Below are 27,973 nucleotides of genomic sequence, written 5' to 3' on the forward strand. Positions count from 1 at the left end.
AATGTATATAATGCCACACTGATTGTACATGTATGTTATGAATGGCATCCCCACACTTATTGTTCTCTAAAAAAATCACCTCCTGGGAATGATAGTGTAGAATCATAATGCCCGGACTTGTCATAAAAGTTATGTTTTACCGCAAAACTTAATGAATGTGTTTGTACTGTGTGAGTTCCATATGTGCAAATGGAAAATGCCCTGTGTCTCCGTATATTCTTCCTGGGAATACCATCTCCCCTTCTTTCACTTGTACAGGAGATCAGCCAATACAGAAGTAGAGTATTAGACATTACCTCCTTGACACACTGCCTCGTCTGAGCCATCCACACACTGGAACAGGCTGTCACATACATAAGCCATGTGGATACAGGTGCCGTCATCACATTGGAACTCCCATCTCTTGCACTCCGGGGGTTGCACAGGCTGCGGCTGGGGTTGTACTGCAGGTTGTGCCACGACAGGCTGCACCGGCTGGGGGAATCTCAACCTGTACAGTTTTGAGCTCCGCCACAGCTGCAAAGATGTACAGAGGTGTTTAAGATACCAGTACAATTGGCATACCCAACAGTGAATACCACCAATGGCAATGCTCTGTTCAAATGGAGGTACTGTAAATACATTTAAGTTAGCGGGGATTTAATTTCGCGGTAGCGGGGAAAAGGACTTTTCGCGGTGGTTTGCTATGAAGTGGTCACCGTGAACGGCTCTGGTGCTAATTACATGTAATGTTATGTTGATACAGTTATAGATTTGTCAGGTTGTTGGACCAGGTTTTGTCATATAGACATTGTCCATGTAACACAAGGATAGTAATTTGCCTAGAAAAAGGACAATGATGGAGGCATCTTGGAAACAAGTAGGTTTAACCCTCTTTCACTGAAATAATCTATCCAATTCAGGAAGAGTACCTTGAGAACATAATGCCCACTCTAGAATTAATCTCCTGCTATTTCCTCATACTTATGAAATGCACATGTCTATATAACAAGATGTGCCAACCTTCACAATACCTGATCGCAAGCCCCAGTCCATGTGATCATTTCAGCAAATTGAGATGTGTGTTTCCATAAAAACTTCTAATTTTGATTATTCAGATTATGCTTTATACTTTCCAAACTTGTGCAGCAGGAGACCGTGTTAGTGAATGCTTTCAAAGCAGCAGCATTTTTTCTAGTCCTAGTGTTGATATTCCATAGATCAATACAGAATTTATCACGTATGCTCTATATACCATATGGCATTCTTGTGTGTGTTGTCCTGGGTACATAACAAGTGGTTGCATTAGTGGTTTTGTGGATATCTTGGGCTACTCATAACTCCCTATAAAAGACTTATGTTTAGAGCCTGAAAGGACTCCATTAGGCTTCCAATTCATTGTTAATTGCTTGACGTCAGAGGTTGATACTATTCTCATTATTTGTATCTGGGTCCCCTGAAATTCTACTCTCTGAGTCATTGTCCTGTTGTTTGTTTAATTTATGGATGACTAAATACAAGCCAAGTGCCACAGTTTCCAGGGAAGGAAAGGAACAAATATTTGAATATATCTTCCAAGAAATCGTGACATTTTGACAACCTGCGTCTTGATTTGATATTCCACAGTAACTGGTTTATTCCTCACCTAATAAGACGCCGACACGTCAACCTTGCGACCTTTTGTTTTTAAATGCCTGGAAGCTATTCGCCATAGCGCACCCTTTAACTTTCCGACCTGTGATGTTTTCCAACCACTGTTGTATTATTCTACTATGACAAAAACACACACATATGTACCCTACCGTGTGGCTTGGTGGGTTCGGGTACAGGAACAGTCTGAGGTTTCTGTGTTTGAGGCCTGGTGGTGGGAGGCGGTGGCCTCTTGGTGGAAGGGACGCGGTGTGTAGTGACTGCCTTTGTGGTGGGCACACTGGTCACGGGCCGGTTCACCCCCTCACCCTCACTCTCCAGACCAGGCTCTGCAGGCAGCGGCTCGAGGTCTCCCGGGTCCCGCTTCATCATGCTGAGATAGCCGGAGTGCGAGGCGAAGGAACACCTGCCCTGGCAGCTGAACAGGTAGCAGTTCCTGCTGCTGTCAGCGCTTCCTGCGCCGCCTCCGCTCTCAAACACCGCGGTGTCGCAGCCGTCCGTGGCGCAGCACGTCTCTAAACACGTCTCCTGGTCCACCATCTCCATGGGAGAGTCCAGGAACACCGCCTTGTTCTCCAGGGATTTCGTCGTCTGGATGATCTGGTTGAGATCAGTCCTGAAGAGATCCTCGCACACCGGCTCCGCTCCCTGCACCAGCTCTTCTTCCAGCTGCTTCAGGAGAGACGATATATTTTCATCTCCCTGGTAGGCGTCACCGGCGGACAAGAGCAGCAAGGACAGCCACCAAACTTTCCGTAAATACTCCATCTTTCCTCTTAATGTATATCACTAGAGCATTCCTCTTCTTAATGGCGTGAAGATGTCCTTGACGGTCAGACTCCGAACGCTGCCATCTGTCAGCTCCTCCTCTCCAAAATGGCGATCGTAATGTGCAGTACGCCTGTGCGGAGTGACGTCACCCGTCCGTCCAGGTGAGAACGTATTCCCATCACGCACCTGTGCTGGTGCATCCAGAAAAACTGGTAGTCTACAACAAAAGCCACGACTCTGCATCTGTGCAGATAGTTGTCTGAAACAACAACAAATATCTAGCTACAGACATTTGGGGGGGTATGCTGGTAAACGCAATAACTTTTCCATTAGCGAAATAGTCGCTGCATAGACAGTTTTACAAGCGAAAATGCTGGCGCCATACAAAACCCATGCAAGGAACACATTGAAAACTGAGAACTATTCCTCAAATCTCTGCTTCTAGCACAGTTTTCGGATTAAGGTGCTGCAGCACATGAAGAGGAAGGAAGGCGATATGGGGTGCGGTGCGGACTAAATCTGCAAGTACATCTTCTAACTGCCAGGAGTCGCTTCTGCATTAAGGAGAGGTCCTGTCACAGATGCTCACTATTGGTGATTCCCGATTCAGCACCATGGAGAGGTCCTGTCTGAGATACTGTAATATATGTAGTGAATCTTTTTAATTATGCGTTACTTTAAGCGCCTTATCCGTTGTACTGCTCTTTGGCAAATATTCAAAGGTGAGGTAATCTTTAAATCAACACAGTCACTCAGCATAACCTATGACCAACGAATTCAGATCACTCTCAAGAAGATGTGATACGTTACCTTTGTGCCAAACTCGATCATTCGCAGAAAAATGTGCATGTTGTAAAACCATTTGCATTGCCCTGGTAATTATTAGTGTAGAAAAGAGCTTATTGTCTTTAGTTTTACAGCCTTGCTGAGTGTGGCTTTGAAGGGTGCTCAATGGTTGTATGTTGTTTGGTTGTATACATATGCAACATCACTATTCTATTTTTTCACAACAGTTATTGTCTTTTTCGAAAGAGCGCGTCACAACACTATAGTATTGGATAGTTGCTGTGGAAGAAATTATAGCATTTGTTTTGCCGACATGGACTCAAAAAAGAATTAACGTTATAATGACAATGACAATGATCTTAATTGCATATTCTTGCCCAACATGGGCTAAATGCATTGTGTTGTATAGCTAAAGTATGGGTATACAGTGATTAAATTTCATATTATCTACAGAGTCTCTGCTCTCTTTTTAAAACGTGTGAAAACAAATTGACAGATCTAGATCTTCTCCAGTGTATTGTATTCTTTTGTCGACATTATGTAGCGGAACATTTCGTCCTTGCATATTTATGGTCTAGTTGTAGTGTACTTATGAGAGATTTGCGCCTATCTGTGTACAGTGAGCATTCTACAACAAAATGTACTTCATTCTCTGTATAAGTATCATTGCAAAATGTACATATTCGGTCGTTTGGAGGAGTCTTGTTGTGTCTACCAACTTCAATTTGTAGCGGATAGTCGCTAATCCTTAGTTTCGCCATGGGCATGGCTCTGCGGTGATCGAAATTGAAGAATGAAGATCTTTAGTTATTCTGTTTACGCACAATAACTGCAAACACAAGTAGACAAGAGAGCATCAGAGCATACCTCAGTGACCTACGTATCAGATGTAGGGAGATCTTTATTTAAACGTTCTTATCCAAATGGGCTAAATGCAGTGATTCGATAGTATTACATGGACTACTAAAGACTAGATACTATCACGAGTAGTGTTAGGAGCGAACAGTTGGATAAACAAAACATCTGGACTGGAGCTATGCTATCACTATAACTATTGTTTACATGTCTCTTCCTTCTTAAATGTATACGAACTCACATAATTTTTGTTGTACAATGTTGTCTGTGACTGTCATTACACTTACAAACAGTTCGTCTTTGGTTAACTGTTTATATCGTATTTCTACATATTGAGAGCACTGCTAAAAGAATTGTGTATATCACTGTATACAGAACATTACTAAAAATACGGTTGGAATTACAAAGTGTGCAGAATCTGTCATTCGGAGGAGTCCGGTGGTATTTTCTCACTTTTTGAGACAATTTGTAGAGGATGATCACTGCAGCTGATTCTTAATCTAGTAATAAGATGCCCTTATTTGTACCAGTACTGCGACGTACCTTTCAGAACTTGTCGCGCTGCTCCATTGTTGTCACGGGGTCAAGGATGACATACTTTCAGCTGGGGTGTGTCATGGTGAATTCTTTTGTGAGGGTAACAACAAGATTTGGAAGGGTCCTACTTGCAGTTAATTTGGAACAGAGCTTGACAGAAAGTTTTGGAACTGTGTGTCCCAGCAATATTTGGAAGTATCACAGGAAGTGCGTGGACTGTGGACCTGAGTTACGCACCAAACCTTGTAGTGGGGAGGGTCGAACCGCCCTACTTCCGAGTTTGAACCGTCCTACCTTCCGCCTGACCACGGTAAAACCCAGACCATGAACACAACGAAGGCTGAGCACTATTCCCAAAATCGCTCCTTCCAGCACAGTTTTGGGGTTAAGGTGCTGCAGCAGTACACAAAGTGGGAGGAAGGCGACACTGTTTTGGACGCGGGTTGCGGCACAGGCGAGATCTGCAAGTACATCTCCCAACAGCCAGGGGTCTCTTCTGTTGTGGGCTTTGATGTGTCTCCTGACTTCGTCAGGTAATTTTTGACTATTTCAAAGAGTATTCAAAACTTAGCTATTTGTAGCAAACTAGCAGCGGATGATTGAATATATTCTGTATCCCCGATGTAAAACTGTTCAAGATTTTTGCCAAACTTTCCCCTTTTTTATACAATTGAAGTTTCAGTTTGTGAATTTGTCAGCAATACGTCATTTACTATCATGGGACAATGTACTAACAACGAATGTCTATTACCCTGCAGCTATGCCAGTCAGCACAACTCCTCCCCAACGTATTCCATCACGTAGCTGATGCTTCTGACATATCTACTATCAAACCAGAGTGGCAAGGTGCCTTCAGTAAGGTAGTTTCTCTCTCCGTCCTTCACTGGGTCCAAGACAAGACTGCAGCACTGAAAGCGCTGCATCTTCGTGGCTTGCCAACATGACGAAAGTAAGTCTTACCGAACCTGGTTGAATATGGCTTCGCATCCCAACTGGAAATCCTACTTCACGGATTTCGTGCCCAACTTGTTTCCGTGGCCTGCCGATGATATCTCAAGCCACAGTAGTCGCCTTCTGGAAGGGTGCGGTTTTGAGGTCCTCTCCTGCCATGTCAAACAGCATCAGCAGCCGTTCCAGTCTAAGGAAAAGCTGAAGGAAACCCTCCGTGCTATTTTCCCACACCTGCGCTACATTCCAGCAGATAAGCAGGAATTCTTCGACGACCTGTTAGAGATGGCGAAAGACATCCATTTTATATCTACAGATTACACAGGAACGGATGGCACTCTAGTTCTACATGCCCGAAAGCTGTGAATTCATTCATATTGGTTCATGTCGGAGGAAATGGGATAGAGACCCTAGATGTGAAAGAACAACGTATACATCAAACGATATGATGATTTCAATGTGGATATGTTTCCATTCATATACATTAATATAGCATTACACATTAAAAGGACATATACATTGTGCATATACATGTATTTTATATATATATATATACATTTTTAACTGTTGAATTGATTTGTGCTATATGATTTTGAATCGTTGAACAATGTATTGTCATTGCAACAATTCAGTCAATTGGCTGCTACTGTGGGATACATTTTCTTTGATCAAATAAGCATTGGTACAGATAAAACGCCTTAAAGCCAGCCTGAGTATAATATTTGCTTGGATAGTAGGTTGGTGTAAATTTTCTATGCCTTGTTATAGGTGTAGCCGGTTGTGTTGAAATCACATCCCGAAGCCTACCTTAAGGTGGTATATGTAGAGAGGTAAAATAGGTACAGAAATAAACCAAAACTACCAGTTCTCCTGTAAGTGATCAATCAATGAATCAAGAACATTAGGCACTGACATCGAGCAATTGTCTTTTCGATACGTCGCTGATGGACAACTGAATCCACAGGGACATTGTGTGATTGAACACCTTCTTAAGGCGTCAAAATAAACGCAGTATGTTTTGTTTGTGGGCTCCAGTACAGATGGGTGTTTGTGGACTCTGATCAATCACGTACTCGTTCCCTCGCCTGTCCAACTATGTTTGTCCAACAGAGGTCTGTGTACAACACACTGGGTTAATGACCCTACTTTCAAGTGTCCCCGGCGCTAAGAGCCATGAAGAATAAGCGTGTTATCTTAAGAAATGATGTCTCATCAAGACAGTCCACTTGACCTCTTGGCACATCAGAGATGATAGCCCATCAAACTGTGTGTAGTGTTTAGTGTAACTTGTGATGGACCTACTGGTTGATGGACCATACGTGTTGCCAATTCATATCATGATGTTTTTTTACATGAGCGAGGGCCTGTGTCCATTGGTCGGGCCTTCATTCAAACATTATGTGCCTTACCTTGGGGATTTTTTTTTCAAGATTGAAATATCCGAGTTTGCCCACTAGACCGCCCTCTCCAGGGCTTACGTGCATCACAGACAAATCAAGTCAGCATGCTATATATATATAAAAGGGGGTTAAGTCGTGAGTGAAAACAGCCGGAGCATGTGATTCGAACACCCATGGGAGGTCGAAACCAACGTGTGATAAAATTCGAAAATCTGATTCTGGAATGAAAAATTACGATATGAGTTTCCGGGCAGCACTTATAGTAATGAGACTAATGTGATATTCTCTGAGTTATGCTCTATCTCTCACACAGTAACCACATTAGCGCAGAACAGGCATCATAATGTCAAATTCAATCATTTTTTTTCAATTTCAGGACCATTAAAGGTTAATCGTTGTTCATGGTTTACTCATGATAGTTAACAGTTCCACGTTTGTGTTACTGTCTAGGTTGAAGGTTTCCATTCAAGTACCGCGGAGGGAAGAACAGAGCTTTAAGAATAGACAAAGGAAATGGTTTTACTGTGACGGCACCTGATCAATATGAAATGAATGTTTACGTTATGTGTCCTAGGCAAATACCTGTGAGTTTTCAGTGCGCAAATCGTCATTATCGTTAACAGTCAACATTAGTCAAGTACCTGGGAGCGCACCTGGAGAGATCCTTGTCCCAGAGTAAATTTGAACATACAGTTCCGTTTACAGGTCCGAGAGCGAAATGTTTACAGAGGATTCAACAATATTTGGGGGAAACACAGAGGGATCACTTTCTCATGGGAATGGTATTAGTTGAGAAATCAATTCCTTATTGGCTGGCCGCCCAAGTTTGCTTTCAAGACACACAAAGCCATTTAAAGAGGCCCGCCCCTTCACTCTACAGACTTTAGTGCGAATGTCCCAACAAATCATCGATCAGTCCGGCAGGACTTGAGTCTAGTTTGACACGCAAGCGCACAGCGTGGACTCTGTTCAAAGACCCGCTCTCATCACGCCACCTTTCGCCTAAATCCGCATCAAAACATAGTCCCACTGTCCCTTCCTGTTGATGCTTCCAAAAGGAAATATCATGTTGTTTGCGAATGCGTTTCTTTGAATGGGAAATAAGGGTCGTCTTAAGGGCCTGCCAGCTTTCTTCAGATCGCAGCAGTGTGGTGAGAGACGGAGAATCCGTGAGTCGGCGGAGTGATCGTTACGTACCTGTGTCTCAGGTGTTTACATAGGGTAGCAGATCGCTCCACACTCCTGTGTCAACACAGCCCAGTCATGGCCGCACGAGTCAGCTTCGGCTCTCCGTCCGACAGCGTCGCACCCAAGCCCGTCCAGCCGCAACAGGCGCCCCGGAGGAACGTCAAAGCCACGGTCAAATACAACCGGGCCCTGCTGAAGCGGCGGTTAGAGCTGGAAGAGTGGGTGGACGAGGCGCTCAGAGATATCTATGAATGCGACGTGAGTACGGCTACCCTCCCCCACCGGATACTTCAGTTTGTGTAAAATTGTGTGCATTGCTGCGTTGTATGGGAACAGAATCTAGCTTTGTGGGCCAAACCTTGACCTCCTATTTCTAAAATCGAGGACAGGGTGCAGTCTTAGAATTGCACACATTTAGTTACAGATCTTACGTAACCAACAGTATAATGTTAAGGGCAATTTGGGTCTTACCCAGGCCGCGGCCGTAAGAGTTTTAAGTGTGTGAGCAGCTCGTCAGGAACGTGTTGAAACAGTTCACACTTTCCCAGCGGTACCAATCCATTAGGGATGCACACATGCATTCATGTAAAACGGACCAACAGATCCGATAAGCGTGTAAATGTGTGTAATGCTAGCGGGGAGTGAGCGGTTGAGTAGTGGCGCGTAACCCCACTGGTAGGAAGGCGGAACCACAGTCCCTGGAGGGGTATGGGAGGGAGGGGCACTGAAACTGGTCCCACCCCGTCATTAGCAAATAAATCAACCCACATGAAACAAAATGGTTTTAGATAAACTACTTGATAGAGTGTGAAATCGCTTGGCTTCACCTTTTGTCAGACACATGCTGGGTAGATGTCTACTTGTTGTCTAGGGATATGATGCCTCCCTAAGTTATTAGATTGATGATACTAGGGTAAACTATTCAATGTTGAATCATGAAATAGGCCATTAGTCCATGAACAATCTAGATAATTGAAACAAGTCATTGGAAAGATAGGGAATTGGCCTTTGAGAATGGAAAGTTTCCCTCTCCTTAGCGGCCAGTAGCAATGTGGAACAGGCACTCCTACAGTGCACACCCAGGGGGCAAAAGTTGAATATTGCCTCGCCTGAAATTTCAGGATCCCCCTTTGTTCCTGATGGATTATTATCCAGGCAGCCAATGGGGTGTGTGACGATCTGGTTTCACTAAACCTTAGGACACCCTGGGCTCCTTGCGAAAACCCAGGCTGTGTAAAGAAAGTAGCGAAACAGAACACTTATTGTATCCAAACCATGTTCAACAACCCGTGACCAAGACATTTTGTGCAGTGGTCTTCTTTGGTTAGCAATTTTCGACTCTGCTAGCACACACTGGTAACATTCCCAGAGCACGATGGGCACCCAGCTAACAAAAACATCGCTAAAGGTTTGATTTGAGCGGACACAGAGCGGGTATCAATAATTAATGCTAGAACACAGAGCCATCATTGTACTGTGTGTCAGCTTTGATGAGGACCACTGCATTGTTAGCTGTCTCCAGGGTTGGGAACTGACTACAGGATTTATATTTCTAAGAGCCAGGGTTCAGTAAAAACAACAACATTTTGGCATGCACGCATCTCATACCTTGCAATAATAAGAGTCTAAGGTCAGTACAATGTTGCTAGAAATTTTATGCTCCTAAGCAGGCTTAAATTCTAGCTTGGGAAGTTGCCAGTTTGGAGCTTAGTGTTGTGTTTGTTGTAAATTTAAAGACTGGGTGCTGGGTCAAGCCAAACAAGTCAAGTTGATTTACAGGGTGCAATCGATTGTTGAGCTTTAATGTGTTACATTGTAATGCGTCAATATTAGGCTTTGGGCTCTCTTTCCTATTACAAAACCTTCATATCAGTGAAAGCCCACTGGCGTAATTTGCAGAGTATGAAGGATTTACAACATGTATTTCCATGCAGGAACGGTAGCTATTTTTGAAATAATATGTACACAGGTGCCTTCTTGACATAGGAGGCAGAAAGTAACAGAAGCCAAGGCAGGCAGGACTGTGTGTATGTCACTGTGTGTATGTGTTATGAGGAGGAGGGCTATTGAGCTCAGAGGGTCACCCTGTAGATAGTCTCAACCAGACTCTTCTTTGGACAGAGTAAAGAGTAGAAATTGGACAGCTAACTTCACATTATATTTTTTGGTCCGTGCTGCTTGGTAAAGATTGTGCCATAGGTCAAGGTAGTAGCATTCTCATAATTGCACACACTGTTCACTCAAGGAAGGAACATTCAATCAACAGACAAGAAGGAGTAATCAGTAGGTTCCAACAAGAAATAATCAGTAGGTTCCCTGGCGAAGTAATTGTCTAGTAGGCAAAAAGTTAATAGAGGTCAAGAAAGTATTCAAGGATACAATCATGAAGGTATCCTGCCATTATAAAATGCCAGTTTTCCCAGAAAATCACCTGCTAGTCCTGTTATTCTTGGGGTTTGAATCAAAGGTCATGCAGTCACCCGGCAGTCTACACAGAAGCCTTTGGCTGCTCCTGGGATTACACTAATTGAGCAATTTAGCCAGTTTGACGTACTTTGGAAATTCACATAATCATTTGGGAGAAATTACTCTAGCAGAACAGACTCCTTCCCTGGAGCGAGGATTCCACCAGGGAAGTGACAGATTAGTTTGTTAGTGAGATAACACTAACACAAAAGACTGCTGATGTCCGATGGTTCCACAGCAACTTTGAACAGCTTCTTTTATTTTACAATGCAAACACTCTATAAATCTTAGTAGGTTCAAACAGCAAGCACTCAGGAGCCCTGACTGCGTAGATGCTGTTGTTATGAATTTTCTAGTACGAGAAATCTAAAGCAGAAATGCCAGGAAAGTTGGTATGTTTTGATGTATCTATTGCAAAGCAGCCACGGATGTAATCCGACTAAGTCCAGGGCTGAAGGCTAGAGAGAGCTTTGTAATCCTCGAAGGAAAAAGAAGCAGATTAAGTTTTTTGTGTCGGCAAACTAAAGACAGGTTACTCATCAACAAATGCAGACAAAAGAAGGGACCAGGGCCTTCACAGGCAGAGACAGGTTCATTGTGTTTTGGCCCAGCAGCAATTACACGCAGTGATCTAATTGTGTTTTTGTGCTGATGGTATGTTTTGAGTCAGTGGCTTTATATGGACAAAGTTTTGGGGTCAGTTTGAACCACAAGTTCCAAACAGTTGAAGAATTACTTCGGGTAACTACATGATATTGGTTCTCTATATTACAGGTATACCTAGCTGCTTACCTTCCAGTTTGTCAGCTCCAACCAAAAATATGTTTATGATCAGCCCTTAAACAAGTGGTAGATCATGGTAACCTGCAAGCCCAGCAACAGCCCTGATGACACGTCAAGTGAGCTGTGGGTCAGGTAATCACAGGTAGAACACCTGGCAGGACTGATGTTTCCCACAATTCACATGTTTACAGCCAACCCAGTGATGTTTGGTCATGTCATAGGTGAAATCAATCATAGACTGGTATTTCTGGTGAGTTGGACATGCTACAAACAATGTTACATTATTCCATTTGGGCATGTCTCTGATTGAATCCAATGGCGATACTGACAGCTGGACCTACAGCTCAACAGTAATGTAGAGAGAATTTTCTTAAGAAAAAAATGCCAGAAGTCAGAAGAGAGCAAGGAGCCTTGGAAGAAGGCTTGTAAAATGTACTTGGCTTTTGTTGTTGCTCTGGTACTGAGTTCCTGCTTCAACAAGTGTATGTACATACATGTTACTACTGTTACTGTTACCATTGAACATTTTCATTATATGACTTATACATAATTTGAGAAACAATTTCTTGGAGATGTTGTTACTAGCTGGTTTCTAAAGCTAAGGCCTGTTCTTCAGTGTTATGTGGAGCAGGCCTGGGGGTTGTGGTGTTTGCCATGCAGCCAGGTCTGGACAATGACATGTAACCACCAAACAGTGTCCACTTGATAAGCCCACAGTGTGGCCCAAGCTAAGCAGATCCCATTGAGCCAGTGTAAATGTTGTCCAGTCAAAGATAAACTTCTCTGTTTGTCCAGCAATGCTTCTATTCAGGCATGGCTGGGCAATGGTGGGCTGCCCAGTCCCATCATTGCTGGGAAACTGCACAAGGATGAAAACCATCCATTTGCTGAAGCAAAGGTCACACCAATATAGCCTGGGTACCATCCTATTTCTACCGGGGCTCCTTACACTCACTTCCTCTACCGGGGCTCCTTACACTCACTTCCCTAAAAACATTTTTTAGGGGTAGCGAGTGTAAGGAGCCCCGGTAGAATACGGATGGTACTCAGGCGAACACCAATACAGTTGTGCCTTGGATGAGAAAACAATGCTAAAATGGAAGATCAACAAGAAAATAGTGCATGAGAAGCTTCGAAGCAATTATGCACTTTGGTACACACTGTTTTAGATTGGGAATGTAGCATTAAGTTACATAAAGTAAAGTAAACATGACAGGTAACCAAGATTGAACAAACAAATTGTGCATAAAAAGGGTATGAAGAACTTACACTGTACATCAAAGGAGTAGCCAGAAAAGAGAAGTAGAATATTAAGAAGTTGTAAGAAGCACTTGATCCTCCTCATTCTGGTTTAATGCTACATAGTATAGTACAGTCAGTAAGTACTACTGTTGAATAATATATTGTCTTGATTGAAGTACGTACCACAAACAAACTAACTGTGTCCTTGTTCTGGCTCTGGTTTGAGGCCTTCTTGAAGGGTATGGTCTTAACTTGAGGTTATTGCTCAAATAAATGTGAAAAGGTACTCGTCCCATTTTATATGAACAATAACCTCAAATAAAGAATATACCCTGACTTGGAAACAACTTGAAGCACATTTGGATCTTGAAAAAGGTGATACAGTGGATTCCAATTATTCGTATTACGCCTTTTCGGATAATTCGGGTAATTGCATAGAATTGCGAAATCCCAAACCATTTGCCATTCATTCTATTGTATAAGGCTTCGCAGAATTGGATAACCCCCGGTCTCAAACTTCGGGTTTTTGGATAGAATTACGTCAAATTATAGCGAATAAAATGGGAAAATATACGCTAAAACTTACAAAATGAGGCCAAAATTAACCAACAACTGTATGTCCGAAGGCATTTAATCATGAAAAGGACCGTAAGATAGGTAGATTCCACCGAAGATCTTGCCAATGCTGCTGCGGTAGCGTGCGAACATTGGTTAGGCGCCATTTTGATAGGTTGCCGAAAGGCATGATGGGCGAACGTCATGGGAACGTCAACACGCTTTTGAGTTCATATTTCCCCTTCAGACAACGTCTAAACTTGGTTTACCCTACAAAATGTGTTTTTACATATCCACTGTCTCATTATTGAGCTGATTCGGCTGCACTACGTAGGTTTTTGCAGCGCACGTAACGCAACAGGGTCAATGAACTGTGATGTCGCAATCAGCCGCATTGAATGGCGGGATATTTCAAGCCACGCTACGACGCCATTTTAAATGTTTTGAAAGTAAAATTTTCCGTCTTCCACCGCGAAAGACGGCGTCGAGTTTAAAATTTCAGCGTAACTTGTGGACACAAGATGTAAATAAGAAGGTGAAGAGTTTATCTCTCCAATACGGACCGTCATTTTGCTCAAAATTACGAAATCAACATAATTTTTTCCGGCATACAAGCGGAGTTGTGTTTGCCTTTGTTGTGGTTCATGCTCTCGGCAGTGCGAGTCAAGCGTATTTTTCTCCATGTTCATTTAGCCACCGACTTAAAAATCTTTATTAGATTTATCAGCGCACGTAAATTGTATAATATCGGAACGTATAATTATGTAAAGCTTGTAACTGGAATCTGTTCGATCTTTTGCTGGCTATTTAGTGATGTTGTAGATTCAAACAGTTGACGTTCCATTCGTTCAAAACAGTACTGTAGGTTATTAATAACTACTGCTTAGACTACTACTGCTCTAGATGAACAAATGTCTGATTCAAAAGTTTTGTAAATGAAGTTCCGTATTGTATGTGTGGTGTTTGTGTCTTGCGTAGTAGTAATCCTATATTTGCCCCCCTCCCGGCTCCCTTCGGGGCGTTAGTGGCCCAACTTCGGACTGTTGGATACTTCGGACTATTGGATAAAATGCGCTGACAAATGAGCTATCCAAATAAGCGAATTCCACTGTATAATGTGCTATTCCAGTGAGAAGTCAAGAGACCTTGAAAAAATAGTCTTTTTGTCTTCTTTCTACCGGAATTTAGCACTCTGAGCTTAATGGTCGTACTAACCAGTACAATCACAAGACTCGTGACCCATGATCAAGTATTGATTGATATCAATTGATTAAGATCACTACTGTCACAGATATACAGATATACTATAAAATGACATCAAGGCAAGACATCATTACATGTTCACAATCTATATAAAAGTATATTCACATAGTGAATATATTTCAGATCTGCATAAGGTTTCCCATCCAACAATCCCTGCACTCCTTTCCTGAGGACAGAGGTACACTGAGAATCAAACAAGTTGTTTAGACTCAGGGATCCCCAGAAATAGCTGCAGGGGCAGTATGGATGAAATACACAGATAAGTAGGTAATTATCTGTGAGCCTGTGATAGATTGAGCCCTTGGGGTGTTATCTGGTTCCCTTGCACCTGTGACCCCCATGGGATTATGTCACATGTAGTATAGAAAGACCAAGCTCCATAGTAGATGTTCCATAAAAAGTTGTTCCAAAAACCTGTGTGTTTTCCTTGAACAGAACTCATTAACTGCTAACTTTCAAGTGATGCCATCACTATGATTATCTATAGGGCAGATATAGTTGATTGCCTGATACACGTTTTTCTCATACCTCAGAGAGACCCTGGCAGGTCAATGTAAAGTTGCACATAATAGTCTGTCTGGCACTTGATTTACTAGATGAAGTCTTGCAAAAGAGAGGCTATAGGGTTCATTATTGCATGGCTTGAAGGCATTCAGCTCTGGGTATGCATAATCTGTTCTTAAGCACCATCCAAGGAGTTAGAGCCCTACTGCTTACAGCTCTGATGGCTTTATACTGTTGACAACCTTAAATTTGTGTCATTTGCTAAGGATAATTACATGTGGGGCAAACAACATAAGTGTAGATGGCTCTTGAGGAATTGCCACTCAAGTCTAAGGATGGGAGGTTTGGGCTTTGACTTCCTCAAGAACTTAAAAAATGTCTAAGCATAGCAAACTTGACAGACAAAGAAAGGCTATTCACTACTTAAAAAAGCCAAGAGTGTCTCAAACAGAAATGATAGAGGTCATCAGTTAGGAGTAGGTGGGGAGAAGGGTTAATTACTTCTTTGATCTACTAGTATTAGACTACATTCTTCCAAAGTCATGTCCCCAGTGTCACATCTGGTTGGTGGTCTCTTGACACAAAGTGATGCCAAAGACTGATTTCTTCTGCACGGATTTATTCCCTAAGGTTTTATTAAAAAGCTATGAACACTGAAATTGTAGTCCTCTGAGTTTTTACAGGAAATGTAACATGAGATCATATGATGACTGCACCCAAAAAAAGGTGCAGCATTATTGAATCACCTAGGGGACTTCAGTACCCAAATGGCACTTATAATCACTTGTTTCCAACAGAGATAGACTTTACCCTTAAAAGGCTATGTTGATTTAGCGCATGACCAATTCTTCACATACTTTCTCTCCCAGAGTTGTTGGAACTGCGTAAACAATACGCCAACATTGTCTTGCCCAAAATTGAATTCCTGTTTAGAGAATCAGCGACATCCTGGAACTTCATGTTATAGTGACAGACCAGGATGTACACTGGGAGGAGGATGTGAAATGGAAGAAAATGTTCCTCTTACAAAGATCACTCCCCTCCACATGTAAACAAAAAGGTCATGCAAATTCATTCATCACATCTCTAAAGTTCACAAAGGCTGATGAGTGGCACAAACATTATGTCCTTGGCACAGGTAAAAGTAATTGATCATCTCTTGTAGACCTGCTTAACATTAGTTCTCCTGGGATTCCAGAGACAAACATTAGGAAAGGTAAAATTATTTTTCCATTGTTGCAGCTATATTTCTTGAAGATTTGGGCAAGTCCAGTCTTTAGTGTTGGAAGCTACAGTTTTAAAATCATAATTTCTTCTAAATGGTTTATTCAATTATAAAGGTGAGCGCTACTTTGCAAACAGCCATTTTCAGAAAGGTGAATAACCGTAACCATTGTTTGTCCATCTAATTGTCCCTGTTAAAGCTGACATGCATGACAGATTGTGTTAGGCAGCCTGTAGTGCTAGAATGGTTGTCCACGTTCAAAGAAAACCGCTGCCTTTCCAGTCTCAGGTTCAGACAAACACTTGGGGAAGCACACAGCGAAGGAGAGGTTGAAAGAAGTTTGTATGTCCACGTCGTGTGCAATCTATTTTTAGCTGGCTTGAGATGACAGGTATTGTATGGAATAAGGAATGTGTGTAGACATGTTGATTTTACAAATACAAAATGCCTCAGTATAACATAACAGAGCACTTGGACTGCTTTTTAAAGATGTGGTGACTTTCACTTGAAGTGTGGATTAAAGGAATGCAATACAAAACAGTTTATTTTAGCACCCACAGGATCAATTGTAAAAGTGTAGATATTATTTCTGTTTGATTGCTCCCGGCTGATGTTCCAGTTTAACTGACATGGTAATAACTGAAGGCATGCTCCAGATAATGGCCCATTTATTAAAATAAATGACATATTGATTGACTTGCCTAAAATGAAGTCACATATTGGGTCAGTCCTGAATGGCTATCCAAGACAAAAATAGATTATACCTGGTGAATACCGATTCTTTCTAACCCTGCATAAATATGAGTAGCATAGATACTAGCTTTTGTTGATACACTTACATTTAGCAAATACATGTAGATTACAGCTCAAAAACAAAACCAGAGATGTAGTGTTTATTCATAGATAGAAAAAAGAAATACCACTCCCTTTTTACGTGCAATGTTGTCATCCATCATCATAAGTTACATGTATAAATGCCTTAGATATTCTACCCAAAATTCCTTACTGTAGGGTCATATCATCAGTTTGTAAATGGCATTGATAGACATTCGATATAGAAAGATATTCTGTGTGCACAGATGGTCTTTAAACTTAAAGGTGGACATTTGATCATCTTGATGTCCTTCAGGAAGTTGAAAATTGAGATTTTGTTACCGGTAATACATGTGTTAGCATAATGGGTATGATACATAATCTTTGTACATTATTTGCACAATGGTAGAACCAACAGGACACAGCACAAACTGAAAATATTTTGCAGGAGGCAAACGTGCCTGGACACTTTAGAACTACAGCACTGCCAAACAGCAGGCACGTAAAGGTACATTTGGGCATTATTTTGTTGGACAAAACATTCCCATCATTCTACTATTTCTAGCTGTAATTGCATCTTATGGAGAGGTTTGTAAACATCATCCTGTAATGACAAGTCAGCACTTGGCAAAATTAGTTGCTAACATTGGGTGTTGGGATTATCTGAGAACAGGGTCATTTGTAGCCTTAACCAAGCCAACTCAAGACCAGACACACTGATGTCTCTTTATTGCCACCAATGAACTTCCATAAAGCCCTGCATAATGACTGTAAAAACATGTGTAAGTGGGGTAAAGATGGTAACTCCCGGTTCTTTTTGGGAATCTGCTACAAGAGTTCGACACTAGAGGGAAATGACCACACGGACACGAGGCATTCTCTGTTCACACAAAGGCTTTGCTCTCAAGACAGCCTCACCTGGACGTAACCATGGATCAACTGAGCCCCTGAGCAACAAGCCTTGAATTTATTCATCTTCTTCTAACACCTTATCGCGAGACGTGTGTCTCGGGTTCACTCCAGGAAGTACCTTTACCATACATATCATAACAATGAAGAAACCTTTGATTTGGCTTTGTTGTTTTGCTAATGAGTTCTATGGCTTCAGTGTGAATTACAATAACACATGCTAATGGTTCTTATGGGTTCTGTGTGAAGTACACTAACATATGGGGACTGACCCCAGCTTGTAGTCTCCAGTCAATGCAAATTACAGTTATCACCTCAGCGTTATGGCACTGTCACAATCAGCATACTAATTCTAGTCCTAGCAAAATGACAGCAAACAATACAAAATGGACTACAATATTTTGGTATTCTGCCCTACTTACACATGAAACAAGTTATGATATTCATGGCCTCACACAGAGACCCAAGGACACTTTATGACAGGTATTACAGTGTTCTCACCCCACAGAAACGTGCACGGCTGCACATATTTCTTGCTTTAGTCTCTTGGGAGTGATCGATTTTGAAATAAATGTTGTATGATCGGGCAATGAATATTAGTTACATCTTTCTATCCAAAAAAGATAGATACATGGTGGGAAATATGTTCTTTGAGACTTAGCATGACTAAACATAATTTCAGCTGCATCAAGTACCAAACAACGCCCAGTATAAAACCTTTACTTGTTTTGTTAATAGCAACAACTGTAGCTGTTAGTCAAAAGGATGAACAAGGCTAGTGAGAGATTAGCTTGAAAATGAGAGACAGTTATCTTTGTGTGAGTGTGGAATTATTTATGAGTCCTGCAGGTTCAATAGATATCTGAGTCACGACACAGTGCTTGTTACTGTGGTTGTTATCCTCAGGTGGGAACTTACGCTCCACTTAACTTAGGGATATGAACCTATCTTTTGAATCACCGAGTATTCTCCAAAGACTAAACTGCTTAAAAACCTCTCACTAATAGAGGTCCTGCTTTGACATCTGTCTGGCAAATGCCTGAAGATATTAAAAGCACCACAGGGACAATACTTAGTGATGGCTAAGTACAATACACTTTTCTAATATGCATTGCATTTGGCATGGTTAAAGCTAGCAACTACCGGTAATTGAAATGCAGAAATTGTAAGATCATTATCTCTGCCAGACAGTAATCTGTCATATGTTTGTGAATTTGTTATCTGGTAGTATTGAATAATATCTCGGACCATGCATTTTGCAAGGTATTCACTGATATGATGTATATCTTGCCTGTCAATATCACATGTGGTTGACAAACAGAAATAATGAACTTAGTCGAATCTTGTCAAGTTCATCAGAAAGTAGGAATCCAAGTCAAATCTGTTTATACAGAGGAGGAATGCATGTACAGTGAATTGAAAATCATGACATTCTTTAGTATTGTAAGGCATTTTATGTGGACATTGTGGTAGATGCAATCTGATCCCCATTGCTGTACACAAAAATATATAGGCACAATATACCAGCATTACTAGTTGTAAATAAAAGCTTTATGTTCTAACTAAATAAAAATGTTTTCCTTTTGTCCATGCAGGAAGATGAAGATTATGAAATAGAGATTGACATAGACGAAATGTTAGAACTCCAAACAGAAGAGGAAAGGGTAGAATTTTTGAAGGTATGACACTTTCTTTTTCTTATCTCTAACTGCATTCCATGATAGTTACAGTGTTTGTTCTGGTCCTCCTTCCAAGAAGTAATAATCATGATGTTTAGGTGCCATTATCAACATGTGTCCTGTAAGTTGTTCCAAAAGGATCTGGCACTTCTAAGGATATTGACTTGAAATTTCACGACGTTTTCTGAATGCTGACTGCTCTGTAGTCTTCAGTATGTGTGTGAGGTTAATCAAATAAGACGTGACTTTAGCATGTTGGAATGAGGAAACGAAATATGTGTGCCTGAGGGGGAGCAAACGTTCGGTGACGGTACAAACTTTGGACATGAATGTAAGGGAGTTATGTATATATTTACCTAGTCCTAGGTAAACGACTCTCATGAATTCCTCACTGACTAATGGCACACAAATACTGTGGTGGCCCGGCGGTTGGTGACCCTGCATATGGCCCTAGAGGTTGGGAGTTTCAATTTCAGCTGTTCTAGATCACCCAACCACTGGAAAAGGTTGCAGTCTATTGAGTCATGGTCTGCTGTTCTGTGCATTTGTCAAAACGAGCTAGGAGAATTTTTCCAGTACAACATGTACAATGAACCTGAACATAGTGCAGGTATTGTTTCCTGTCACAACCAGTGGAAGATTGGCCCTGTACAGTGAGCTATACTGCTTTGAGCTCCATTGGTCCCCAAGTCTTTGTACAGAAGATTGGACCACCTGTGCAGCAAGACAGTACCTCACGAATAGTCCAATGAAATATTGATAAGTCACAGGTGAAAAATTGTCAGTGGGTTGTTCAAATATCATGGCCCGACCATGACCTCTGCTTTGTTGAACAGAAACAGACAAAAGATAATCAATGAGGAAATACATTGATCAGCCATTGGATGGCAGCTAATCGGACATACAACGTCACATTCATGTAGCAGAGAGAGGCCATGAAAGGAAGAATCCTGTCCCTACCCCAAGTTGGCCATTAATCAGAAAGAAGCACAGGATTTACACCAAGAGAAAAGAAAGTATATGGCTACTGGATGCTTCTGTTGTAAATTTAGACAGAAATACTTTTTACCATATTTATAGACATAGTGAATCATACATGGGAGATAGTGGCTCTGGAAAATTGACTCTGGTTCCCTAAGAAAATTCAAAATCTTACCAGTACACGGATGGAGATATTTCCCAGGGAACTATTGTAGGACATGCTGTATAATGCCTCAACAGAAGGTGGCAGTATAGTATAAGAATTACCTTCTTTTACATTATCCTTTTTCTCATTACAGGAATTGCTCGTTGATTGTAAGAAGCCAACAGATGTAAGTACATGTATCAGTGATTTGTTTCTCTTGTTCTGTAGGTTATAAAAATGGATTCCAAATTCATTTCTTTGTCTTTTATTTAAGATTTACAACCTTGGTGGAAACAAAACAGGTCCCATCAGTTTTACCAGGTGTGACCCTGAAAACCAGCATAGTATGTACAAAAAATTATAGCAGAGTTGCAGAAGCTCTTTGCTGTAAGTTTTTGCCCGCTACGACACTATGCTGGTGGCAATATTTCATCCCTTAGTTTGATAAATTCAAATTTGACGTGTACAAGTCCCACTGGATTAAAGCATACAACAAGAGGAAAGAACCCAGAATCTATCTAAAGCTGCATTTGGGATGAATCACAGTGTCTTGTAATTTGTTACCATTTTGCACCAGACAATTCAAAAGATTGTTAAATCAATATTTCATGCTCTATACTTGTTATGCCAAATATCTCTCAGATATGACAAAGATCTTCATTGATCTCTTTCATGTTCCAAAGCATAAGTGGTTAGAAAGTCACCGTGTCCAGAGAATTAGGCCCAAGTACATGCAATCTGGACATGAAGTGACAACTTAACTGTCTGATAACTATATCGGCAGTCGCTTGTGACTAAGCATCAGAATCCACGTCAGATCAGGCCTTTCAGGCCTCAGTTGGATACTAAGCTCGGGTAAAACAAACTTTGGCCAGAAGATGTAAAACCAAATAGATTTGAGCAACAGGGAGGAACAGTTTTATCTTTATATTAGGAGACCTTTGAGAGGTCTCCTAATATAGAGATTTAGAAAAAGAATTGATTTAGATATTTTGCTCCAATTTATTTCAGCAAAACTCCAAGGACAACTGTCAAAACTGGTGCCGATGTGCAGAAAACATTTTATCACTTTTCAAAACACAATCATGAAATCTGTTTACAATCCTGTTCTTTTCTATACCCACAGGAATTCATTCAGGAGCTGCTGCAGCGAGTCCAGAAGCTTCAGAAATTGAGTGGAAACTCAGCAAGATAACTAACTGTACACCTGTCAGTCATCTCCTACCTTATCACCTGCAGCAAGACACAAGATTCCACAGAAATCTGCACCATTCCGTGTTTGATAGTGAGTTGGTGATGTCACAGAAGTACATCTTGTTTGTACTACAGAAAAATTTATGTATTTTGTACATTATATGTACTGTAATAGTGACAGAATGTTAACGATTTAGCTGTATATCTGTCAATTTCTAAAATTCAAAAGAGGACTTAACTGTCTATTTTCTTTTAGCTTTTGATATAGGATATATTCCAGTATTAACTATAAATTTTTTGCTAAATTGCTTTTGAAATACAGGATTTTAAGATAATATTCACATGTTTCAACAAGACTATTTTCAGGTCATATATATTGTTTATATGTCAAAATATCTATTTCTTCCCTGTAAACAAACATTTTGGGTATTGCTAGTTTGGCAACACAACAAGGCAGTGCCTGTTATTGTAAGTAACACTTGTTCCCGAGTGTCAAAGAATGTGCTTGGCCTTGTAACAATCTTTCAGCCATAGATATAAAAGAAAAGAATGAAGGTAGGTATTATGTAAATCTTACAGTCTAAGAAATGTATCACATGCATGTTTTTGAACATAGCAGTTTTTACTCAAATGTTGATATAAAAAAGGTACTTTTAGATAGATATTCATATTTTTAGTTTTTTGTTGTTGCACTTAATTGAAGTCAATTGATCTGGGCTGCTAATACAAAATTACTTGTACATAGTGACAATGCAGTCTTACACTTCCATCAAATCACAATCCTAGATGTTATAAAGTAATATACGCTGCAGAATTCTATTTCCATTTTGTGTACTGAAAGTGTTGCCTGTGCTACATGTGAAATATCTTCCAACAGTTGTCAGTAATGTTAGTGTAACATGCTTATCAACGTAAAATAAAAAGGTGATGGACACCTTAACTGATGAATTCTTGCCTCAGTCATTTCTGTTTGAAAGCTGAAGGCCAAAGGCCATACACTCCAGAGTAGATCTCCAACCTGTATTCAGTTGTAAAACATAGGGGATAAGGAAACATTTGACATAATTATGAGTAATATAGCACAATCATAGTTCTTAAAGGGACATAATGTAAATAAGAAAGTCACTGTTTTCGGCCATTTTTTTACATTATGAGTTGATCTACCTTATTACACTGCACAGCAATATTTACAACGTATTGATACGACTTTGTTGTGCCGCCAGAACGTCTCGAAATATGCGCACTTCCCTTCGCCGCTTGAGTTGTCCGCCATTTTATCCAACTCTCCGACGAACCAAAGTGCGCTTTAGAACGTGTTCGGTGGTTTGCTCGAATCGTTACTAAAGTTTGTTGAAAGTCCCTCAGCCTGCGAAGCTCCGAGGATCTGCGACCGCAACGGTCGATCTGGAAATCTACGGCCGGCTTACTTCCGGTAGGCTGCCCGGAAGTAAGTGAATTTGGTCGTGGCTTACTTTGGCATTGTTAATTAGTGCTAGAAATGTGATAGAATGATGAAGATAAGTTGGAAATAAGTTACAAATGTCAATATGACTGGAGATTTTAAAGTTCAGAACCTTTGAAATTTTGGCGCCAAATTTCTACAATATGTCCCTTTAAAGTTTTGGTAGTTTGTATGCTGCCTTCCTCAGGGCTAAAGTGACTGATGCTGAAAACATAGGAAGGTACCAGATAGCCTACTGAAATACTGGCATTTAAGAGAAATTTAATGATTGTGTACAAGAAAATACCCAATGATCTACATGTACCATCCTGATAAAAATTGTTAATAGATCAGTGTAAAATTTCTGCCACTCAGGTGAAGAGGACTGACCGACAGTTCTCACCTGTCATGACTTTATCGTTTCACCACAGCAGAGCATTATGACTCAAACAAGGTCATTTGTTTCTTAGTGTAACTCTTACTCATATCCTGATGTGTATGACTGGGCCTTCAGCTGGGTTAGTCTGATGCTCTGTGCATCATGTGAATAAAGCTGTGTTTTATGTGGTAAACCTATCTGTGGAGCCTTCTGGCATCTCGTCATAGACCCAGTAAGACCTGTTAAGACTTCAGAAACCTCTATGATCTGTGACCTGTGTAAAGGTTCAAAATACCATGAACTCGGGACAGAAACTTTGCATTTTACTTGAATCACTTAAGGGCTTAAGTACAGACATATTACAATCTTTCTGTAATGTTAAACCCAAAGAAGCTTTCATACAACCGACATGTTGATTCCTACTTCTCAGGAAGTACATATGACAATCTCTGTCCAATGTGCTTTAAATGTACTTGGCCAGTTAACTTGATTATATCATGGTGTCCTTGTGACCCTTCCTAAATGAAACAGGAACTGTAACATCATTGTGAGTAAAGCCAAAGGGGTAATCTAACACTGCAGGCTCCATACTTAATCTCTCCAAACCTCTTCTGACCTTTGATAACATGTACATCAAACCAAAGTATCATTGGTGGTAAAACTCACAGGGATAGACAAACCTGCAGACCTGGTATTGCTGACCTACATTAACGTTACATCAGAACCATGATGTCTTTGAGCTCTCTCCTCTGAAGGTCAGGGACTGTGGCATTGTGAGCAGGATAGCCGATGGGTAGGAGTAACAGAAGCTTCTCGTTGACTGGCCTGCCGAGTAGTGTACGTAAGGCTGGGCCAGCATTCAGTGGTGTGCTGGTGACTGTGACAAGTCCTGCATTCTGGGGCACAAGTATGTCAAATCTTCATATAAGTGTCAAGAGATGTTACCCGTCTTATATCAATGAGTAGTTCCAAAATGTTTATTTTCTACAAAATAGTGACATGTTAGAATCAATCTAATTGGCTTTATTGTCGCACACATTTTGTTGTGTTAATAAATTTGTTTCACATCTCTACTGTTAGATTTTTCAGCTTTCTGTGAACATGATCTGATGAGATCAAATTCTGCAAAGTAATTCTGGCAAGGGAATCAACACATTAGAGCAATTAGTACAGAAGCTCCCTCTAGTGCCCCAAGTTGAAACCACAGCAATATGTAAATACTTCCTACGCCTAAGTGTTCACGTGCATGCCCACCATCCTGTCTACACTGATACTTGAAAGGGTCTTAACTTTTAAAGAATACTTTGTTGACACCACCCTGTCCAATCATAATTTTGATAACCAGTTATGATATTTGATGTTTGCAGTCCTGAATTTTTTAAATTCCCTCATGGTAGTCAGTACCCACCTGCATACTGGAGCTGCAGACAGAAACTAACCAAAATGGTTAGTGGATAGCAACTGCCGGGGCAGGTGTGACAGTGACCTGGGTGGTACCTAGATTAATTGTTACCTGGATTGCAGCAAGAAGAATGCCCACAGAAATGGAGATGCTGATTTCGCTGTAGTAGTGGTTTAGTCGCTCCCCATTTGGTCCGATCCCATACGTCTGTTTGAACACCATGATTAGATAGGGTGCTATATCCAGGTATGGCTTCTCCCATGTTGTCCGAAACTTTTCCAGGTCTTTGACCCACGTGGCACTCATTCTCTTCCTGTAGTTTTATTTGTATTTGATATAAATTTGATATTATTACATGTAAATAAAATACAAACATATCAGCAGCACAATAAAATCATTTGTATATGTATGATGCTATTTGATTACCATCACTCATTTTATATTGTAATCATTCAATAATAAAACATAAAATATAACATGACATGTAACGTTATAGTTCTTACAATATAACTGTTAACTGTTACATGCAATGAAAAGGAAATGTGTGAAGGCCAACCCCACTCATAAACTTAGAAAGCAGCTGGTAGATTCTGCAGTTTTAGCTTGATAACATGATTTTGGCAGATGAACAGAGAGGAGTAAGCTAACCTGTAGTTGATCTCCTCCTCTGCCTCCACAATTTCCCTGATCTGATGTTTCAGACTGAAGTCCTGCACAACCACATATGTCCATGGCTGGGTGTGGGCTCCACTGGGTGATGTACCTACAGCATGACACATTGTGTAAAGAAGATTGTCTAACATTTAAAGTCGCCCATTACAATTTTAGGGCCTTGAGAGTCATTTTTTTTCAAATTCAATTTTCAAAATTGCAGACAAGAAACCATTACTGGCTTGATCCTGTGTTGATTAATTGTGGGGCGCAATAAATTCTTCTTGTCCTTTTTCATCCTGTCGGCCAGTTCAGATGGACTAAGCAACTTGACATATTTTATAAATAAAGGGGTCCATTTGCAGCATCTTTGCACATTCTTTTTAAACACTCAAAGTATAAAATAATGATACAAATGTGTTAGTATGGTGAAGTAAATGTCAATATTGTACCAATTGTGTTTTCGAGGATATTTCCAATGTTAAAGCTCTAAAATTGCATTGAGTGCCTTTAACAGTGTCTAACTGACAACTACAGAATGTACTTTCAGTTCATCAAATTTAGTGCTAGTAAAATTTTTGGTGCCAAAAGTGCTTTCAAGACGTCCTGATCAGAGCACAACAAAGTCATATTCATACATCGAATATTGCTGTGTTTTGCAATAAGGCGGATTCAATTCATAATGTAGACCAAAAACAGTTTATTTTTATGACACATCCCTTTTTCAGGTTAATTAATATAGCAATAATAGTTCATTTGTAGCAAGAATGACAAAATTACCAGTGAGGTCCTTAAAAGGCCCTCTTTCCATTTAGTGGCAATCACGGTGCGACCAAAGTGCAACCAAAATTAAATTTTGATGTCCTGAAATCCATAATTGTTAAATTTCATATGAATTATGATGACTCCATAATGCAAGACATATGAGTATGATTTAAAAGACAACAATACACACGAAACGTTTGAAAATCGTTCTTCATATGAAAAGCATTGGTTGCAAAACGGTTGCTGCCCCAGTAGAACTGAGACTGAGAGAGGGTAATGTTACCAGACCACGCCCCCTAAGTTACCTGCTGTCTTGATCAGTGTTTGCACGACCCCTAGCGGCACAGGATCGTCACTGAAGAATCGAACGGTCCTTCTCTGGTCCATCAGTCTGTAAAACTCCACCGATCTTTGGAGCATTTCCTTCTCTGTGTACCTCTTCGGGCGATAAGGAATATGTTCCGTCGTTTCTTCAAGACCTAGAGGTCCTCCCGCTACTTCTTGGTCTTCCTCGTGGTCATCATCCAGGTCCAGTTGGCGGGCGGGATCGTAAGAAAAACGTCGCCTTCTTTCTTTTCCTGAGAGACGTTGGGCCAGGAACTTGAGGGATAAGTAGCCGATCAATGCTATGAGCAGATGAGGCCAATACTTGGTCAGAAATGGAGCTGAAAAGTCCATTGTCGTTCCCCTTCTGTTTTGCTAGTGTAGATACCACTGGAGTAGAAAGGCGCCAAGGTAGATGTAACCCGGAAGTGAAGTGGTAGAGGTCAACAGCTGACAGCAACAACAAAACGTGGGTGGGACACATCGGTAAAGGCCGCATGTAGCCAGCATACAGGTAATGTAATTTTTTTGGGGGGAAGACACTGGCAGCACAGCAGATTAGTGTTATCAGTTGTCTTTTGTTACTTGCTTTCAAATTGTCATGTCACACACTAGGACGTCTTGTAAAAGAGAGGCAGCGGCTGTTTTATCTGAATCACTGACCAGGTCCTACATGCATGCCAGAGCGCGAACGCTATCTCCGACTCCGTAGGTGCGGTGCAATATTTTATCTGTAACGTTATATTATTCATATTCACCTTGCATCCAGCCGATAGGTACCCTTGTCGGGTAATGAGGCTGGTAGCACGGCGGTCGGTTGCTAGGGTATTCTTTCCCGTTGCTATGCGAGTTCGAAAGAGTATCGGGTTACAAGAGGCCTACTATTTGCTAACCGTAAAATATTTCAAAATAAACAAGATGTTATGACAGGGAAAATGTATTCAAAATAAGATTAAATTCGCAATTTTAGATAGTTTGAATCTTCCCGTTTGAATTGAGATAGTTGTTTCGTTTCGATTTTGCTTCCAAAGACGATTTTTTTTCTGTTTCTAGGAAGGCCTTCAATTTGACCATACTCTTGATAAGATGGGCCGCAAGTGCCATGGCAAATTCTCGATTTTTATATTTTTCGTCATCT

At 40.9% G+C, this 27,973-nt stretch overlaps 3 protein-coding genes across 6 annotated transcripts in view; 1 reads left to right on the forward strand and 2 right to left on the reverse strand.

Moving 5' to 3' along the window:
• Positions 1 to 3,571, reverse strand: part of LOC118409878 (low-density lipoprotein receptor-related protein 11-like) — a 7,045-nt gene extending 3,474 nt beyond the window's left edge. The window contains exons 1-2 of the mRNA XM_035811282.1: positions 1,777 to 3,571; positions 297 to 516 (exon numbers count right to left, since the gene is read on the reverse strand). Coding sequence (XP_035667175.1) covers positions 297 to 516; positions 1,777 to 2,397 — 841 coding nt within the window. The 5' untranslated portion in view covers positions 2,398 to 3,571. The remainder of the gene's footprint in view (positions 1 to 296; positions 517 to 1,776) is intronic.
• Positions 3,572 to 8,082: 4,511 nt separating this feature from the next.
• LOC118412791 (protein phosphatase 1 regulatory subunit 14C-like) lies at positions 8,083 to 22,813 on the forward strand. The gene is made up of 4 exons (XM_035815816.1): positions 8,083 to 8,372; positions 19,470 to 19,553; positions 20,834 to 20,866; positions 21,806 to 22,813. Exons 1-4 carry the CDS (start codon positions 8,190 to 8,192, stop codon positions 21,872 to 21,874), a joined length of 369 nt encoding a protein of 122 aa, XP_035671709.1. The 5' UTR covers positions 8,083 to 8,189; the 3' UTR covers positions 21,875 to 22,813.
• On the reverse strand, positions 22,233 to 27,343 carry LOC118412564 (iodotyrosine deiodinase 1-like). 4 transcript variants are annotated; one of them, XM_035815519.1, is made up of 5 exons: positions 26,817 to 27,343; positions 25,744 to 25,858; positions 25,207 to 25,408; positions 24,400 to 24,589; positions 22,233 to 22,891 (listed from the first exon to the last, which is right to left on the reverse strand). In XM_035815519.1, the coding sequence occupies exons 1-4, from the start codon at positions 27,187 to 27,189 to the stop codon at positions 24,407 to 24,409; spliced, it is 873 nt and encodes a 290-aa protein (XP_035671412.1). In that variant the 5' UTR covers positions 27,190 to 27,343; the 3' UTR covers positions 22,233 to 22,891; positions 24,400 to 24,406. The 4 variants fall into 4 exon arrangements, with proteins under 4 accessions (XP_035671412.1, XP_035671404.1, XP_035671395.1 ...); XM_035815511.1 differs by having other exon boundaries at positions 24,396 to 24,589; XM_035815502.1 differs by having other exon boundaries at positions 22,233 to 24,589.
• Between the last annotated feature and the right edge of the window lie 630 nt (positions 27,344 to 27,973).

Source organism: Branchiostoma floridae, chromosome 1 (genome assembly GCF_000003815.2).
Source record: "Branchiostoma floridae strain S238N-H82 chromosome 1, Bfl_VNyyK, whole genome shotgun sequence".
Taxonomy (NCBI): domain Eukaryota; kingdom Metazoa; phylum Chordata; class Leptocardii; order Amphioxiformes; family Branchiostomatidae; genus Branchiostoma; species Branchiostoma floridae.